The 19,390-nt window shown below is 43.9% G+C and overlaps 1 protein-coding gene across 2 annotated transcripts; it reads right to left on the bottom strand.

The window, feature by feature from the left end:
- Nucleotides 1-240: 240 nt before the first annotated feature.
- On the bottom strand, nt 241-18,948 carry kdr (kinase insert domain receptor). Of its 2 annotated transcripts, none has more exons than XM_022751456.1 (30): nt 18,657-18,948; nt 17,720-17,813; nt 17,429-17,631; nt 16,686-16,807; nt 15,696-15,864; nt 15,378-15,517; nt 14,913-15,096; nt 13,752-13,869; nt 13,475-13,641; nt 13,224-13,380; nt 11,079-11,199; nt 10,868-10,979; nt 10,413-10,757; nt 9,886-10,032; nt 9,666-9,797; nt 7,172-7,278; nt 6,657-6,792; nt 5,849-5,953; nt 5,653-5,766; nt 5,324-5,412; nt 4,930-5,092; nt 4,726-4,817; nt 4,490-4,612; nt 4,287-4,398; nt 4,101-4,200; nt 3,899-4,004; nt 2,467-2,609; nt 2,276-2,360; nt 1,179-1,264; nt 241-1,037 (listed from the first exon to the last, which is right to left on the bottom strand). In XM_022751456.1, exons 1-30 carry the CDS (start codon nt 18,721-18,723, stop codon nt 821-823), a joined length of 4,056 nt encoding a protein of 1,351 aa, XP_022607177.1. In that variant the 5' UTR covers nt 18,724-18,948; the 3' UTR covers nt 241-820. The 2 variants fall into 2 exon arrangements, with proteins under 2 accessions (XP_022607177.1, XP_022607178.1); XM_022751457.1 differs by having other exon boundaries at nt 15,696-15,861.
- Between the last annotated feature and the right edge of the window lie 442 nt (nt 18,949-19,390).

Raw genomic sequence — 19,390 nt, 5'->3', positions numbered from 1 at the left:
ACTGGCCTTGGCAGGGCTATTATGGGCACTATGAAGTGATTCTTCCTATAGGACACACACACACACACACACACACTCACACAGAGTGAATGACCAAGGCTGAGAAAGTATTGTTTTCTTTGTGTAAGACACAGAGAGAGGAAATGAGAGATGTAGGCTACAAAGAAAGAGACAAAAACACTCACAGATGATCAAGTTTGGGATCATGTCAAACGAACAAAAGCACGATAACAATTTTAATCTGTGAGTATTTTTATTTTATAAAACTAGTTACATTTATTGCAGGTTTAGTAATAAACATTCAATAAAATACAGTAAGTTATATGAATAAAGGAACTGTACAAATGTGACTCTAGAAACATTGGTGTGATTGAGCCGAGAGAACTGCCTCCTCGCCGGCAATTAACGGTGCCAGCAACACAGAAAAAAGAGAGCAGAAAAACAAAACAAAACATTTGCTGATTCAATTATCTAAAAATTCCAGATGCCATTTCCTGCAATAGAGGAAGTGGGTGGATTTCGCCTCAGGAAGTAGGCGTGTCTCCGTGCCTTTGGCTGCCCAGACCTTTTACCCACTGTGTAAACATGATAGCATTCCTCCGGCTGTCCAAGGAGAGCTGCGCTTACAAACCTATCATACAACCTTCATTTTTCTCTGCCGACTTATTAAGTTATCTCGTGCGAAAACATCTGGGCACCGCGGTGACGGAGCTCTGGTGAACGTGTTGTCATTGTTCCTAAAGTGTAATACCTGTGGAAGGTAAACAAGTACTGTACAGTGAAAAGACTCTGGGTTTAGAGGGGGAGGGGCTATCTGGGGTCAGACGGGCGGCGTGCTGTAACGGATCTCCACGTTGAACTTTTCGGGCGTCTTGGGCAGCGGAGGCTTCTTCAGCATGTTGTGCTTCATGATCGCCTCCTCGTTAGCGTAGATCGGCGTGTCGGTGTCGTCAGAGTGGTACCCCGACTGGTATCCGCTCGTCTGATTGGACGATTCCGAGGCCAGCGACTCTTTACTCTTACAGCGCAGCAGCTGGCTGAAGAGAGCAAACAGGAAGGAGACATTTTCAATAAGAAATCCTACTTACACAATCAAGCAAACTACAGCTGCCAAATATGAGCAGTAGTGAGAATCAGGCGATGCGGGTCATACGCTGATGCAGGTGCTCCGTCCTCACCTGAAGTTGGGCGTGGTCTGCAGCTGTTGATTCAGACCCTTCGCCTCCTCCGGTGAGAAGCACATACCACTGTCTGTGTGACCCTCCTGCAGAAGAGCCCACAGTTTAAATGAACGTCAGTGGTCGGTGCTTTGACAGGGAAAAACAGTCTTTTACTTACCACCTCTTGTGTATAAACCGGAACTACGATGAACATTCTTTATTATCAATCAAATCTATTTTTGGATTAAATAATTTTAGCTGTAAACTGTCAGAAAATTGTGAAAAATGAACCATCAGTTTGAGCAACAGTGTAAAATCCAAAGAAATTCAGATTCCAGCCAATGAGGCTTAAAAATCCTCAGAACTCAACTCGAAAAATGTATATATTTATTGATGTTGGACGAATTAGTTTAAGTGCATATGTAAAATAACTGCAATATAAAGTAATGATTAAAAGAAAGTGAAGGATTATTTACAGTATTTACAGGTTGAGGTATTTACATTTCATATTTACAGCAGTGCAACACCGTAAGTTCATTGTTTTATTTCTGTCACTAAACAGGTGTGTGCTTTAAAATATATAACTAGGTTTGTTATACAGAGGTTACGTGACTATGATCATTGTTTTTTAGTAAGTTGAGTAAAATAACTCTGTAAATGGACACTGTTCTCTACCAGTTATTATTTTGTGTGTGTTGAAGTAAACAGCTCAACTCTACCAAGTGTTCCTGTGGGTTTCTTGAGGTGGATTAAGACGTGGAGATTCATTAGAGATTCAACTTCGCAGCTTTTGCTGATTCAGATTTTGCTGCTTCATTTTCTATTATCAGCTAATCAATTACTTGACTAATTATTTCATTGATTTATTTTACACCATCTAATATCAATCAAATCATGTTTCGTTCTTATTTCGATGAGGTCGGCTTTTCCACTGAGCTACGTGACAAAACATGAAAAAACAAAAGAAGTAACTCATGTTTTCAAAACGTCAGTTGTGTTTTAGTTTATGGATCTAAAAAGGTGTCAAAAAGAAAAAGGAAACTTTGTCTGACTTCCACAAAGATCAAAGTGAATCAGTCTGAATGAAGTGTATGTTCTGATTCACAGACTCTCACCATGACACTGCTGTGCGCCACAGGAACGTCCTCAAACGTCTTTACACTGAGGGGCCGACTGCACCTCTCCGCCTGCTGGGACAGTCTGCACAGAGACGAGAAGTCAGTGAAGTGACAGTGAAGATTCAGCCCCGAGTGCTGTAACGTTTAGAGGTGAGAGCGACAGTGACAGGTGGGATCATCGTGCTGACCCGAGGGACGGCGGGTTGTCGTAGTGGAGCTGAGCTTCCAGGATCTCCCCACTCTGAGGTCTGCTGTAGGGGCTCCTGGGCTCAGGGGCCACTGGAGATCCCTCCGTCTCGCCTACTGTCAGGGGGATGTAGTCCTTCCCATCCTGGGGAGGAAGGCACACGGTCAGGAGAGGCAAACAGACAACTGCTTGGGGCTCCAAAGGGGAAAAGGGCCCATTTTTGCAATGACAACTACAAACCCCCTTTAAACCTCCCATAAAGACACTACACTGCCCCATGTGGGGGCCCGTTGTGACTGGCTTCTACCTATTGCCAGCGTGTGAGGCATTCAGGGAACATCTGTAAGTTGTAGCATCTTATGATAGTCTGCAGATGAGGCATTTAGTTGACATCTGTAAATGGTAGTGTCTGCCAACAGTCTAGAATCACCACTTCCTGGAGACCAAGATTAATCTAATAACATCACCTCAGATTCCACACAAATGAGTAGAAAAATGTATTTATATTAAAGCAGAAACTGAGTGTTTAAAATTATGAAGTGACACTAAACATATTCCTGTAATTACTTTTCCTCGTGCTGTAATGAGTTTCTCCTGGTGTAACTAGTTTGCATCAGCATGTTTGTTCCACGTCAGCTTCAGGTAATGACTTCCTAAAGTTTTCCAGAATGACTTGGCAGCACTCTGTGGGGGTGTGAGCTCGTGTGTAATCAGCTGTGTGTTGTGCTGGCAAGGCAACACCGACAGCCTTAACAATAGCACCATGACAGACAGGGCCCGAGAGATTTTAGCGAGAAAACCTTTGTGCCGTTAATCAAAGTTGTATTTTTGACTATTGGAGAAATTAAAGCTCCTCCAGTGTAAAGGTCTGTGTCCATGTGTAGTGTGATTATAGATCAGCTCTAGCTTCTATATTAATACTGTGAAAGTATCAAAGCCTCAGTCCACAGAGAAATGCACACAGCCTGTATTCAGAAACTGAGCCTTAAAACCAGCCGTCAGGACTTCTGGAACTTTGTGATGTCACAACAAAGCAGTCACCAAGCCCCGCCCACCTGGACCCACCATCCAAACCTTGCAGGATTTGGTTTCTCTGAGTGTTTTTACCTGAAATCTGCTATATTTTTATTGGATCACTCAGAAAACAGTCAGCCAATCAGAAGAGAGGCTCAGAGCCTCCTCTCTTCTGATTGGCTCACTGACCTGTTGTTACTAGAGCTCCAGAGAGAAGCCTGAGAGAGGAGATGTGAAACTACACTGAGATGGTTTTTATATCTTCTTATGGATCAACACTTCAAATAAAACACAGAAGAAGAAGAAGAAAATATGGAGCTTTCAATGTTTTCTGCTGTTGAACTATAGCTGTGATGATGTCATTTAAACTGTGAAGTTATGTCTGGACACAGCAGGCTTTTGTTTTCACCCACACTCACCTGTTGAGCACTGGCCATTAGCAGGTTGCCCAGATGTTCAACCAGCTCTGCAAACGTCGGCCTGTCTGTGGGACGATCCAGCCAGCAGTCCAACATGGTCTGGTATCTGTGAACACACACACACAATAAATCAGATGATGGTCAGACAATAATTTGAGTCACATTTCTGTCACATGTTCGACTACATCAAGTGTCCCCTCACATCTCGTTGGTGGCGTATTCTGGGGGTCTCATCCTGGTGCCCTCCTTAAGCCTCCTGCAGAAAGACTCGTCGATGCAGACCCCCGGATAGGGAGACGCCCCTGTAAGAGATACGATATAGGTGATGTAACGGATGTACAGTGGTCATTATATATCTTCGTGTACCAGTGATTACTACCAGGTTTACCCAAAGAGAAGATCTCCCACAGAAGGACCCCGAAGGACCAAACATCACTTTGTGTGGTGTACACCCGGTCGAATATAGTCTCAGGAGCCATCCACTTCAGAGGGAGACGTGCCTGTGGCAAGAAAATGAAGATGCACATTTCACTGCTTCACAAACCCTCAACAGTGTGATTGACAGCGTGTACATCAGCGTAGGGGACTCACATCTCCTTTGCGGACATAGTCGGGGTCTTTGTAGACGTCTCTGGCGAGGCCGAAGTCGCAGATCTTCACCACATTGTTCTCTGAAAGCAGGATGTTCCTGGCTGCTAGATCCCTGTGGATACACTGCAGAGAAGACAGAAATAAATTAACAGATGAATTTACTTTATTGTGCATTTAAAGGGTGATTATTATCTCCAATTTGTGAAGCCAGATTTCCCAAATAATTGTAGCTTCACCTTGCGGGAGGACAGGAACTCCATGCCTTTGGCCACCTGGAAGCTGTAGCATATCAGGTCCACCATGGTCAGATGGTCGTCATCTGAGCTCTCTGTGGTCACATGATGCATTTTACAAAACCACAAATGTGAGCCGTTTGTGCACAAACATTGAACTGGGGTGCAAAAAATGAAAAGTGCATCATTCAGAGTTGCCTTCATCACCTTCCTGAGCGTCTATGCTGCTGCCCGAAGCCTTGTCTCCAGCTGTGGAGCAGACGGCTGTTCCCGTGCAGATGTCCAGCTGGGCAATCTTCCCCAGACCCAGATCCCCTTCAGTCACATCCTCCTCTGCAGGCGCCCACTTCTGGCTATCCACCCGTTTCCTCTGTTGACCGAACACAGATATCATTCAAGAGCATGTGGAGAGAAAAAACACAATCACAACATTTTTGCTCCGTCCACATTAGATATGATCAGTGGGTTAGCTCTGCTGTACATCGCTGTGTAATGGTCTGTGGTTAATGATATGGTTACGCCGAGCCGTCTGGGCGCAGTGTAACCACATCAGAGGGTTGGCTGCGTTTTATTGGCTGCGTGTGGGTTACACATCATTTACCTTGTATGGGCTGTACTCTCCGCGCTTGCTCTTCAGGTAGCTGGAGAGGTTTCCGTGTTTACAGTACTCTACAATCACCATCAGCGGCCCTGCGGAGAGAGAGAAGAAGAGGTTAAGGGTCAAAGAAAGATCAGCAACTCACAACTACACAACACACACTGATTTAATGAGTGTGTACGGCACATTAGAAGGACAGGAAAACAAATATAAGCCCCCTCAAATACACACAAGTGTAATTAGATCATCATAAAGAAGATTAGTCAGGAAAACTGCGAAACACGAACAGCAACGATGCACAGTCCAGACATGTGCTTTGTGTGAAGACCCACCCCCAGGCTTTGTGCAGGCTCCCAGCAGGTTGACCACATTCAGGTGATGTCCAATGTGAATGAGGATTTTCAGCTCCGACATCAGGGCGCGGTACTCGCTCGACGTGGCTCCCTCTGTGACGCGGAGAGATCCGTGTAAGTAATGTGTGTTTTTCGGAGGCTTTCACTGTGTGTCACCGGACGACAAAATACTCACCCTTAAGCATCTTGACCGCAACGGTGGTGCACGTCGTAGCTTTCTCGATGCCGAAGGCGGCTGCCTCTACCACCTGGCCAAACGCTCCTCGTCCCAGTGGATCACCTTTAATGCAAAACGTTTGTCACAAAGACAGACTACTTGTGTATTGTGTACTGCAGCGTAAGAAAACACACGCAAATAAACGAAACACAAAAATTCAGAAAACATCTTCATCAATTTGACAACACACCTGCTGCAAACACTCACAACACAACAGAAGTGTTTCCGGCAGACGCACTTGCTCAATACTTTTAACTTAAAAGTCACAAAGCATTGAAAAAGTGCGACCCGGCCAGGTTCGTCACTATTTTGTGTCCCCTGGAAACACTTCTGTTGTGAGTATTTGCAGATTGTCTGTTTCTAAACTGATGAAGATGTTTTTTGAATTTTTTGTGTTTTGTCTATTTGCATATGTTTTCATAAAGGAAAATACTGGAAAATAGAACCATTACTCCTGATAATATAATGTGATTTCATTGTTTTCTTTTTAACTGTCTGTTGTTTTTATTATTTTTATCGTGTTTTTAATCTTCTGTAAAGTGTCCTTGGACGCTGTGAAAGGCGCTGCCAAATAAAATGTATTATTATTATTATTATTATTATTATTATCATTTAAGGGAAACCATGTTCGCTTTTCCCCTACAAGGAGAAAACTCTGAGCTGTGATTGGAGGACCTGTTGGGACTTCAGCGGTGCAGATGCTTGTTGTCACAAGTTGAAAAACTGCCTCCAGTATTTTCTGGCTTGAATCAGATCTGTGTCTCACCTAGCTTCAGCCTGTCCCGAGGGAACTCCCATTTGTTGGCATCATACGTGAGCCTTTCACACTGCTCGTCCATGGGCATGTCCTCCGAGTCCAGGATCATGGACAGGTAGCCCGTCTTCAGATCCCCACCGCTTGTCTGGAAAGGTGATGGGTAGAAACATGAGAAATGAGCAGAGACGTAATGTGTGATTAATGAGCTGCTGTTTGTCCCTTTTTCTCTGAATTCAAACTGTGCAACAGTTTTCAAGTATCTCTGGTGTCCCTCCAGTAAAAAAGGGGCCCAGGCAGCGTTGGTCTACGTGACCTATGTGAGTGGCCCTGTTGTTCCTGGATACAAAGGAGAGCCAGTCCAGTCGCCTCTAATCAGTCATACACCCCCACAGTGTGAGTGCTCGTTTATGTGTGTGTTTTTTTTTTTTTTAAATCCATTTTCAGGTCCCCTGTGCGTAACGGGAGGGAAAATCCAAGGAAGGAAAACTGTGGCAAAGGGAGGATGCGGATGAGGAAATTCTTACTCTTTTTCTGCCGCGGATGACAAAGACGATCAGTAACCAGAAAAACATGGCGATGACCACTGATCCGATCGGAACAATCAGCTCCACATTAGTCTTTTCCTCTGCACCTAGAATAAACACAACGACACGATACGAGAAATATTCACAAACAACCTCTTAATAAGAAGAGTCAAAGAACAGATCATATGACATATGTTTCCCTCATTCTTGTGGGATAATCACAGTGGGAATCTAGTCTAATTACTATGACGTACCTTGGCATAAAGCTGCATAAAGTTCAGACAGGTTTGTCATTGTCTTTGGCAGGTACAAGTGCATGTGTGCGTCTGTGTTTGAGTTGGAGGAAAGAGACTGTTGAAATCTGGCAAACTGATATTTTATCTAGTCATAACAAATAGTCAGGAGTCAGCACGGACTCCTGCTGCCAAAGACAACTTGGAAAAGGCCTATCAGAGCCAGAGTCATGTGTAACTACATGCTGTAATGAACTGTCACGCTCTGCTACAATTCATCTGAAGGACCAAAAATTATTAGAGGGAAGGAGAAGGTCAGGAGAGGGTGGGGGGGGTGGGTGGGGGGGGCATGCATGTTTTCTTTTCTCTGAGGAGTGCAGTCTGCGAAGGGCTCGTTTAACTGTTTCTAATCATAGACTGTAAATAAAGACGGACGTAGCCTCTGTGACGTCACCGACAGGTTTCTGAAGAGCGGTTTTGAAGCTCAGAGTGAGCTGCTTCGGCGTCGCCACCTTGGCAGTGTCTGACTCCTCCCCTAACTCCCTGCTAAGGGGAGGGGCCTGTGTGGAGCTGAGATTTCAGTGCAATGCCGGTTAATGGCAAACATACAATCACCCACCTGTCATTCAAAGAGGCCACGCCCTCAATTCTCTATAACTTTAAGCCTTAACCTTTAGAGGTCTGAGGGCATTTTATCGATTTCTACATTATTTCTTAAGTTCTGAGTCTTTTATGTCACAGTTCTCAGAACAAACTCAGCTCTCTCTGTCGTGACGCCCCTTTCTGTCATAGAGCAAAAAGATCATTCGGCCCAAATGCTGAACAATTGAAGCCTGGATTTTGAAATTCCTCAAAATTTTGTGAAAACGAACCTTTACTGATGTGGATGGATTGTTTTGGTGCTTAAAGTGTGTTTACCAGTCTCAAGTCTATAGGTTCATAAAGATAGATAACAGGTGAGTTATATAAACAGGTGTCATGAAGGAGGAAATTATCTCTAGAGACCAAAACTGTTTCTGTACCAGGCTGTAAACATGTTTATTTCTGCTGTAAAGTTGGACATTTTAACATGGGAGTCTATGGGGACTGACTCACTGTTGGAGCCAGACTCTAGTGGTCATTAGAGGAACTGCAGCTTTTAGCACTTCAGTGTTATCTTCATTCAGGTTGATGGTTGTTTTAAATCCCTTAAAAAAAATTACAAAGAAAACAAAGATGGCTTTGTTTTCATTAATTTGACAGACAGTCAGATACTCGATTTCATAAATAGCAGGTTATAGCCTCGTCTGAGCGAATTCACACATATTTTTTAATTAATATCCAGGTCCATTAGGAGTCACAGAGCCACTGCCTGTGCTCTGTGTTCACTCAGAACTCCCTCACATACAGAGACGTACTTGTTCGTTACCCTCCCTCGTTAGCGGAGCTGGCGCCTGAGCAGAGCTGGGAGCTACTGTAACTGGGTCTGCATTCTGCTGGCGGGGACCAGGTCACGTAGGCCCCTGGTTCTAGTCAGAGCGTTTGTTTGTTTGTTGCTGTGAGTCTGTGTTCGGGACAGAGAAGGGTGGACAGCGGAGCAGAGGCTGGGGCAGGGTTGGCCTCTCCCTTTGTCCTGCAGCCTCCTCATTGTTTTAGATTTAGAAACTCCCAGGAGGATGTGCGCTAACTGGGCCAACTTCCTGTCATGCGGAAGCAAAGTTATTCTTACTCTACGTCTTTGATATCAAAAATGTCGTCTGTGTGATGTAAAACCTTGAGGCCAGATATAAATACAAGGTCTTTGTGAGTATTGTGGGTTTTGCCCGGAGGTTTAAGACTAGGGGCCCATCGCACACAGGCCCAGAGGCCCACAGGGTCAGGAGGCCCTCGGTTTAAAGTGGCTGTTAATGGAACCAGCTGCCATTAGATATCAGATGAGCTCCCTCCATCTCTATTTTTAAATCTGGGCTAAAGATACATTTTTATTCACTAACCTTTTAGTCCGTTGTCATGTTCGTAAATATCTATTTGCTCCTTGTTGTTGTCTTGTTTTTGTTAGTGTGTTTACATGTTTATTTAGTTTTCTTTCCCAGTGTTTTACTTATTTTATACATTTGTTTATTTTAATGTCCGATGGTCAGCTCAGGCTGTGTTTAAATGTGCTCTAAATGTGCTTTTACATCTCTGTGCCCATTTTCTCACAGTCCATCCACGTCACTGTACACTGTTTAATCTCAGGTATCAGTAGCATGATTTGGACCTGGGCTCAGGATGGGACTGACCTTCAGTCGTCAGAAAGGCCTGTGAGCTGTCGCAGCCGAGGCTGTTACAGGCGGTGCAGGTGTACAGTCCGCTGTCCTCCTTCTTCACACGCTGAATGGTCAAAGTGTCCTTGTGCTGGCTCAGAATCACACCTGAAAAGCAACGCACGGTGTCTTTAACGGCAGTGTGAACTCGCGAAGTGAGTCTTTTCTTTTCTATGACAAGCCGCGCCCGCCTCACCTGAGCCCTCCACCACAGTGTGGTTGTTCTTGGTCCACTTCACCGTTGGGTTTGGCGTCCCGGCAGCATCGCAGCGCAGAGTAATCGTCGCACTTACGTTAACTTTGTGGTTGGTTAAATTATTGAGGATCCTTGCAGTCTCCAGACCTAAAATCAGAATCAAATTTTTATCACACCGAAGAAATAAAAATGTCAGTTTTTAAACATGTGCTTATTTAAAACAGCTGAAAGAATCAGTTGATGTTAAGAGACACTGAAATGATCATGTTTTAATGCTCCAAACTTAATACCATTTTCTTTTTATAATAGCATCTTCTTCATGATCTTAATATTAATATTCATACAGTTCATTCTGCCTTGTTTAAAGATGGCGACACTTGCCTTTGACAACTTCCTAAATGTGAAAACACGTAAAATAATTTCACTCTACAGACACTTTTTGCTTTTGCGGTGCACAAACCTGTGAGTGTGAGTAATGAAATGTGAATAATTGACTTGTAGATCCTCAATTACACAGTTTTTGGTACCTCTGAGAGAGAGTCGGCGCAGGAGGCAGGTTCTCTCCTTGGTCTTGATGTTTTCCACCTGACAGGCGTACAGACCTTCATCGTGACGGGACGCGTTGGGCAGCGGCAGCTCCAGGGTCACGTTGGTGCCCTGCGGGCTGGACAGCACCGCCTGCGACAGGGGCCTCCGCTGCAGCGACAGGGAGCGGCAGGGCTGCACTGACGCCACCTGCTCTGACTTGGAGGCGTTGTTCACACGGAACCAGGCGAGGTTGCCGTAGATCAACCTGTCTGCCTTACACTTCAGAACCACGTCGGCTTCCTCTAAGGGCTCATTGGATGGCAACACGCTCACCTCAAGGCCACCTGACAGAGACGGACGGACGCACAGGCAGGAACGAGAACAGACATGAAGGACGCTGACATGATCACAGAGAGAAAGACCACATGGAAAAAAGAAAAAGCAAAGCGCTCACGTGTCACATGGAAGAAGATGACGCGTGAATCCTCTCCTATTTTGTTGGCAGCCATGCATCTGTAGAGGGCGTGGGCCTCCGCTTTCTGAATCTTCAGTGAGCTTATGGTTTTCTATGGAAACACATTTACATATTTAATTTAATCATATCAGGCTGCATCCACCTTCATGTGACAGGGTTCCTCTGCTGGCTGTAATCAGGAGTTATTTACCTTCTGGGGGTGATCAGTGTCCGTCATGATTCGCTCTACAGGGTTGTGGCCGGTGCTGTTGCTGATGTCTCTCCAGCCTGTGCACTCCTTCATCTGCACCTCAGACTTAATCAGCCCCGACCTGTTGGACAAAAACACAAGCTTCTCTTTACAACTAATACAAATGTATTGGTACAGCACATTATCATACCGGAGGTCATTCAACGTGCTTAAAGCTCCTCCAGTGTAAAGGTCTGTGTCCATGTGTAGTGTGATTATAGATCAGCTCTAGCTTCTATATTAATACTGTGAAAGTATCAAAGCCTCAGTCCACAGAGAAATGCACACAGCCTGTATTCAGAAACTGAGCCTTAAAACCAGCCGTCAGGACTTCTGGAACTTTGTGATGTCACAACAAAGCAGTCACCAAGCCCCGCCCACCTGGACCCACCATCCAAACCTTGCAGGATTTGGTTTCTCTGAGTGTTTTTACCTGAAATCTGCTGTATTTTTATTGGATCACTCAGAAAACAATCAGCCAATCAGAAGAGAGGCTCAGAGCCTCCTCTCTTCTGATTGGCTCACAGACCTGTTGTTACTAGAGCTGCAGAGAGAAGCCTGAGAGAGGAGATGTAAAACTACACTGAGATGGTTTTTATATCTTCTGATGGATCAACACTTCAAATAAAACACAGAAGAAGAAGAAACATGGAGCTTTAACAGAAATGAAAGAAGCATGAAAAATAGAAGTAAAAACCATAATAAGAAAACAGAGAGAAACACAGATTATAAACAGGTGATATCTAATTAAAGTGCAAGATGAAATGATTAAATGGCAGAGGAGAACAGAGCAGTTTAAGCTTCTTTTCAAACCCAGTTGTGGTTCAGGCAGATTTGGTTTCAGCAGTGAGCAGCACAGTGACTGAAACTCACCCTGTTTGGTTTTAACTACAGGCTGCACTAACTGACCAGCTCCTGCAGAGTTTAGAGACCTTATAGGTTTATATATATATATGGGACATTTCAGAAATATATTCAGGGCTCAGACCATTTAGTGACTTATAGACAAGAAGTAAAACTTATATACTCTCTGTCCCTAACTATGTTTTTTTTTTTATCTCCAATATATAATTTTCTTATCATGTCCATACAGATTGCAACATGCAGTAACAATACAACAGTTTGAGATAATAAAAAAAATACCCACACTGCAGATACACATCTGACAGCATGCAAATAAAACTAAAGTATTTCTCTGTAATTTCCTTTCAGGTGAAACCTGCATTTCTATCTTTTTTTTAATATTCATGTATTTTTCCACCTGCACTTAGAAATGTAAGTGAGTCTCTCCAGACACAGTCCACATTCTCAAAGATGGAGCATCCACACTCTTCCAACAGGAGTCCAAAATCTAGATGTTTAAACCCTAGCTATGTTTACAATGAGTAATAATAGGGAACATTCAGAATTATATTTATTTTTCATGCTTCTTTTTTACTACATTTTGCAGTTTATTGTTGGCTGAGACACACACGAACTGCTGGAACACATACAGGAAAACTGAGTGAAAAACTGGGTGCATGATAACAAGGGAAAGAGAGAGAGAGAGCTTCTGCAGGAGGAAGCTCTTTTCTGACAGAGAGCAAGATGATGGGAACAACAGGAAACGTAGTGCAGGACTGAGGAAGTGCTCTGATGTGTAGGCAGAAGATAAGGAACCTGCTGATGATCAACACGGCCGAGCCCACCTCCTCCTTTCTGTCAACACTCGTCAAATCACCACATACCTGAGACTGTTGTGTAACTGCGTCTGTCTGAGCGGTGCACGGCACAGAACAGCTGATCCACTGAGGACGTGGACTGAAGTGCAAAATGTCTGATTGTACGAAATCGGTAAACATGTTCTGAGTCTGAATAATTGATGTCTGTCTAAAAATGGACATTGTGAGGAGCATGAATCACATCCGCCGATCTGCATCAGGTCGGAGTTCACTCTCATTGTCTCTTCTGTTGTTTTTTGTCAACATCACGAAAGCAGCTATTCCTCTGCAGATCAACACCCTTTTGACAATGACTGACTGAGAGGCATGTGCGTGCAGACACACCAGGAAGTCACTTTTTCTCACACACACACACACACACACACACTGAAGAAAGGTGACTTACATAAAGACCTTGGGACAGTCCTCTTTGGACATCCACTGCCACTGGATTTGTGCAGGAGTGGGAAATCCACGGGCGGTGCACCTCAGGGTGGGGCTGCTGCCGTACGGGTACACATCTGTGTCCACCGCCACCTCCTTCTCAATGATGTGAGGAGGAACTGTAGAAGAAGACATGGAGAGTCATCACTGCCGTCTCTTCACCGACAGCTTCAGAAGAAGAAACAGAAAAGAGGAAGAAGAATGAAAACGTGCCGTTGACCAGCAGCTGGAGCGAGCGTCGGTGCTCCTCTCTGGTGATCTTATTGGTCAGGACCACTGTGTAATTCCCTGCATCCATTTCTGTGACTTCACGGATGATGAGGGCGTCGTTCCTCTGTTTCACTCTGTAGTCATCCTTAAATGGGAGGCCATTTTTCAACCTGAGCAGACAGAGGAGGATTTTACAAAGCAACACACACAGAATCTGAGAGGACGTGAATGTTAGCAGATCACACGTCGTTAGACAGTCTGCTCGTTAACTGCACCCTACCATTTAAAGCTGGGCTCTGGGTAGGCTGAGTACTTGACAGGGATCAGGGTGGTTTGATCTCCCACATTCACCTCCCAAACCTTCATCCATGGCTCCTTCAGGTCGATGAACGGCTTCTCTGGAAAAATAAAATCACAAAATCCTGTCAGTGACACAAATCAACAGTATTTTATCTGAGACGAATTTGCTTAAAAAAGCTCATGGAAAAACAAAAACTAAACAGAAACCTCATAGTAATTATACTGAGATTCACATTTTCTATAAATAATAATAATAAAAATTCATGTTTCTTACCTAGATTAACTTTATTTATTTAATCTGATCAGTAATTATAATGTTAACAGTTGGCAGAAAAGCTGCACATGCACCACGACTGACACTATGGATTCAGTTCATTCTGTAGGAGCTGTATTGTTTGTATGTTTCACTAACAAACAAAAATACAACTGAAAACATCAATACATGTCACTACAAGTTATACAATCAAAATGTTTTGTAAAAAAAAGACTTTTCCTTTAAACTCTAATCACTTGGTTTTTATTTTTCCTCTAATCAGTGTACAAAATAAACTCAAAACATTTGTTTTACTTCTCTGTTTAGTTTTCAGCAAAAACAATAATCAGGAGGAAAATGTTTCTTCGAGAAATATAAAATAAATGATAATAAAAAAACAACTGAAAAATGAGTCAGGGAAAGATAAACAAAAGAGTAAAATCAATTTAAATTCAGGAAGGAAATCAACAGATTGGGGGTTAAATTAAAGGAATAAACTGTTATATTTGTTTTTACAGTCATTTTTAATCATTTAACTAACTATTATTTATTGATTGAATCATTTGTGTTTTCACTAGTCTGATAGGCTTCAGGGCTCCACTGGGTGCAGGTCTGTGCTTCCACAGTACAACAGCAGACAGTATCATCACAGCATATTAACTCACCCACTGCTGGTTCCTTTGTTCCAAATGCATGAAACGCCACACAGCAGTTTCATAACTTTATATCGCATCATCAATATCACATCATCCCCGTATACAACACTCAGCTGTCTGTACAGGAGGGGGACGTGTTGCTGGCAGCTTTCATGAATGTGAGATTTTTACTTTTGCAGCACGAGACATGAAACAGCCGTCTGCAGCAGCGCTGTGCTCCGACTGCACCTACCATACACTTTAAGAGATGCCGAGGCGCTTTTCTCCATCTGCCCACTGGACGCAGTGCAGGTGTATTCTCCGCTGTGATCCGCCGTCACGTTCTCCACGACGAGCGTGTTGGACAGCTCCAGGGAGTTCCACAGCTTCTTCTTGTGGGGCATCGCGTGGGTCGGCCTCGAGCCGTTCACTGAGCTCTGACATCAGAGAGGGAGAGGGAGAGAGAACTGTGACATGTTGTATTTTTTCTCAGTTAAGCAGACAGAACACCAGACACACTTCTGGTCGTCTCTGCACTTTGACCTTACAGAGATAAGCTGAAGGATTCCTGAAAGCAGGAAATGAGGAATATGTGCAAGGACAACGGGAAGTGAGATACGGCACTTCTGGTGTCTGAGTCAAACAGGCTGATTGAAGCCTGTCACATGACTTCATCACACTGTCACAGAAGAAGAGCGGGAAGCCCTTGGACACTGACCAGGGCCTGACCAGAGTGCGTCCAGTTGAACTCGATGCCCACGTTGAGCTCGGTGTGGGCAGTGCAGCTGAGCACCAGCCGCTCCCCGACAGACAGCCTCACTTGTGCCGGGGTCAGGGTGAGGTCATAGATCTTGTATCCTGCAGGAAAAGGGAGGGAAGACATGGCAGTCAGTCCACGGCCTATTGTTCTCCTGAGACCACAGACTCACTCACTCACTTCACCAAGTCACTCTATCGCTTACTTATATCACTATACTAACAATACGTTATAAAACACACCACATCAAGTAACTCCACAGTCTTGACTCCATCTTACCGACAACAGCCACGATGTAGAGAGGAGACTTAAATGTCTCATTCCCAATACGAGTCTGGCAGGACACCACGCCGGCGTAGCTGATCAGGTAACTGGGGATGGTGAACCCCGTCTTGGCGTCCCACAGAGAATCCCTCCCATCGGGATGAAGCTCTTTGTTTGGATACTTCTGACAGACACAGAAATAAATGTGCTGATTTTGACCAAGGAATTATAAACAGCAGCTTTTACACATGAGCAGGTTTATCCGATTACGAAAATAATACAACGTCACATTAGATAAAAAAGAGCCATGTAAACTGATATCAGATTTACAGAGGTTACTGATATCACTCCTCAGGAAGTTGTGTAATGTCATCTGAGTTGTCATCTCTGGAGGAGCTTTCTAAAGTCTGAAAAACAACCCTAATGATGTCATTTTTGCTTGGAGACTAAATGTACAACAGAAAACCTGCGGTACAACCTGAGGCATGGAGTTTGAAAAACACAGGCATTAACATAAAGGGTCAACTGAAAAGATGTTATTGGTTGCATTTTGGGAAATGCAGGATCCGGTGTTTAGAGAGCCCGATTAAAAAAAACACAATGTGTTTCGCTTAATATGACTCTTCTGAATCCCAACTTTATAGAAATGCATCACTAACTTGTTGGAGCACCCTTAATTAGGATGTAATTTAAGTCAGTGGTTCTCAAACTTCTTCACATAAAGGACACAAATTAGACCACAGACCCCCATCTGATAAGATTTTTGCTTTTAGATGTTTTATGACAGAAAGTGTTTGACCAGAATATTCATAGTTTCTGTAACTGTGTTACTTATAGATAGAAATATAGTGAAAATAAACTCCCGCAACGACCGCTGAGGGTCCCCTGACCTTTGAATTTGAGAATCACTGATTAAGTTTATAGTATTGCGACCCCCAAAATTCGGGCACATTACTAAATTTACTACTGTTCATCATGAAGGGAACAGAAACAACTCTTCCTTACAGTGTGGAGCGTAACGTTGAGATTCTCCACCGAGCCTCGACATGGTATCACCACCCGCTCTCCTTCACGGATGAACACCACCTCGTATTCCTTCTCAGATGGCACGAATGGCACCTTGTAATCTAAAATCAAAACACAACATCAGATACATGTTTAGATTGGGCTGACCAGATGTCCCGGTTTTCCTGGGACACTCCCAGTTGTTGGTGGCCTGTCCCCAGTTGGAGTTGTCCCTGGAAATGTCCCCATTTTTAATGTTTGTAATGAAAAACAGATGACCAGCATTGTGCTTCTTTTGGCCAACAGCGGGGGCTGGCTGCTAGCTATAGCAAAACCATCAAAATAGAGTTATCTAATCAAGAAAACTTTTTGTTGTTGTCTCTAGGCAGAGAAAAGGTGATCTGGCTCACTTATTGGTTAGGAGATCATAACCGGGCAGTACTCTAACAAAAACAAACATACTTCAAACAAACTTCACGACTGCTTCAAAAGTAGGGAGTCGTCATTTTATCAGTCGGCCTTCACCATAGTTTATCACAATATAACAGTTACCATGGTCACAATACATGACTGTCCCCCTTTGTACTTCATAGGTAAAAACATTGGATCATATTTTAATGATATATTGACCGTCAAAGTTTAGATCAGGACAGAGACAGAGGTGGACAGGGTGGAGCTCTACACTACACCATAATGCCACTGTGTATTTGCCACCATCAAAACGAGGTTAAAGTGAGTTATACCGTGAACAAACACATAAGCCGCAGCTGAGGTCTTGCCGTCCTCCACTTTCAGGTCTCTGTAGGAGCACTGGTACTGTCCCGTTTCATTCACAGTTGCGTTGGAGATCCTCAGCGTTGTGCAGAAGAGTCCTGATCCGCTGCAGTCACTGACGGAGAAGTGTGTGCTGGTAGGAGGAGTCGACCACCTCAGGTACTGGCGGCCTCTGCCAGCGAAGGGACAGACAGGTATAAATGATTGTCCAGGTTTGGGTCAGTAATGGAGGGAGTCCAGTGAGGAACATTTATACACACCTGCATATTAGCTCCAGGTTGTCAGATTTGTTCAACCTGTGAACGCCATACATGTTGAGCGTTGGTGGATCCGGCATAAAGCGCAGTTCAATGGCTGCAGGAAACAGTCACATGTCAAACACAATCAGCAGTGATACATCAGTTTTACTTGTCCCTGACAAGTTTGGAGGTCGGAGGTCACATTAAAAAAAAAAAAAACACAGTATTGTTCTTGAGAAAAAGACTTTAGGTCAAAAGCACAGGAGAGAAACTGAAAGATGAATAAAGAAATAAAGTATGGGATGTGTTTTGTAACTTTCCACTTCCACTTTCCATTCTTTCCACTGCTGCAGAAAATGGCGGAGCTTTGTAAAAACAGGAAGCAGGGGAAGATGGGCCTGGCTGGACTCAATAGCCCAGCACAGTGTGGTGTAGGTGGGGTTCCTGTTTCTGAGGATACAGGCTGCCCACCGCCTCCCTGTGAGGCCCTAATGCACTTATTGTATTGTATGGAAAAAAAAAAGAGCTGACCAAGTAGGCATTATATAAATCGGCCTTAATTTAACTTAATGATCCCTAATATTAACATGCCACTCCTTATTCCTTAACTGATACAAAATGGGAGTATGAGTGGTTGGAACTAAATCTTTTATGGTTAAAAAGTTCCCTCCTTCTCTCAACATGTCCCTTTGTCCTGACATGAGATGAGCTGACACTACAATACTTTTTCACCAGTGTAGACTTATGCAACTGCTTCTAAACCACAAAAACACTGAGGAGTGTGTCTGTCCTCATAAACTCACAACTGAAGACATGAAATTGACAGAAAAATAAAAAGAATCTGGTATCTTATAATTTTGTCTGCAAACTTCTACATCACAAAACAACAGAGCCAGTTTAGTCAGTTTAGTCAACAGTTCAGGTAGGATAGTTGAGAAGTTTTATTTTGTTGTCTTACCAGCGACACAAGTGATTTTCAGAATAATGCCCAGCACTGGAATGACGGAGACCGCCTGAGCCATCATCCAACAGGAGCCGTGGACAGAGTCCTCATCAAAGTCCAGTTAAAACAGCTTCAGTGCAGCGAGAATAATCCTGGAGGCTCAGTACTAATCCACTGACCCCTGGCGCTTCACGGTCCACTCCAGAGAGAGTCTGTGCCGCCGAAAAGTCATGAAAACAAGCAGAAGTGGAGCGGCAGTGTACAGAGATCAGCAGCATGTAAAGTGCGTCTGTGTGAGTGACTGTGTGTGTGTGTGTGTGTGTTTGTGTGTGTATGGGTGTGGGTGTGAGTGTCCATGGAGCTGGAGGTGCTGGAGAGGATGGAGAGGGGAGCAGCAGGGGAGGAGTCTCCGTCTTACTCTGACACAAGAGACAACAGTGAACTTTGACCAGAGTGTCTGAGGGAAACTCCTCAATGTTCAAATCAAGTGAGCAGCAGGAGCTAAAAGCAAAACAACACTCAATTTAACATATGGCTGAACACAATGTAGTCAACACGCGGAATTGAGGAGGTGAATGAAAACTGTTTCAGTCCTGTATCTTTTTGCTTACCTCCTACTCTCTGTCTTCTTATACAGTATTTTGATACAGCTGAATTCACAATAAATCTGTATCACTTACATGTTTTTCTGTGTCTTTTGTCAACTTTGAAATAGCGACTGAAACGTGGCTCATTAAGACTACATGTTA

The sequence above is a fragment of the Seriola dumerili genome, unplaced genomic scaffold (genome assembly GCF_002260705.1).
Source record: "Seriola dumerili isolate Sdu_G_001 unplaced genomic scaffold, Sdu_1.0 BDQW01000155.1, whole genome shotgun sequence".
NCBI classification, from domain to species: domain Eukaryota; kingdom Metazoa; phylum Chordata; class Actinopteri; order Carangiformes; family Carangidae; genus Seriola; species Seriola dumerili.
This window is presented reverse-complemented; position numbering and strand designations above follow the sequence as displayed.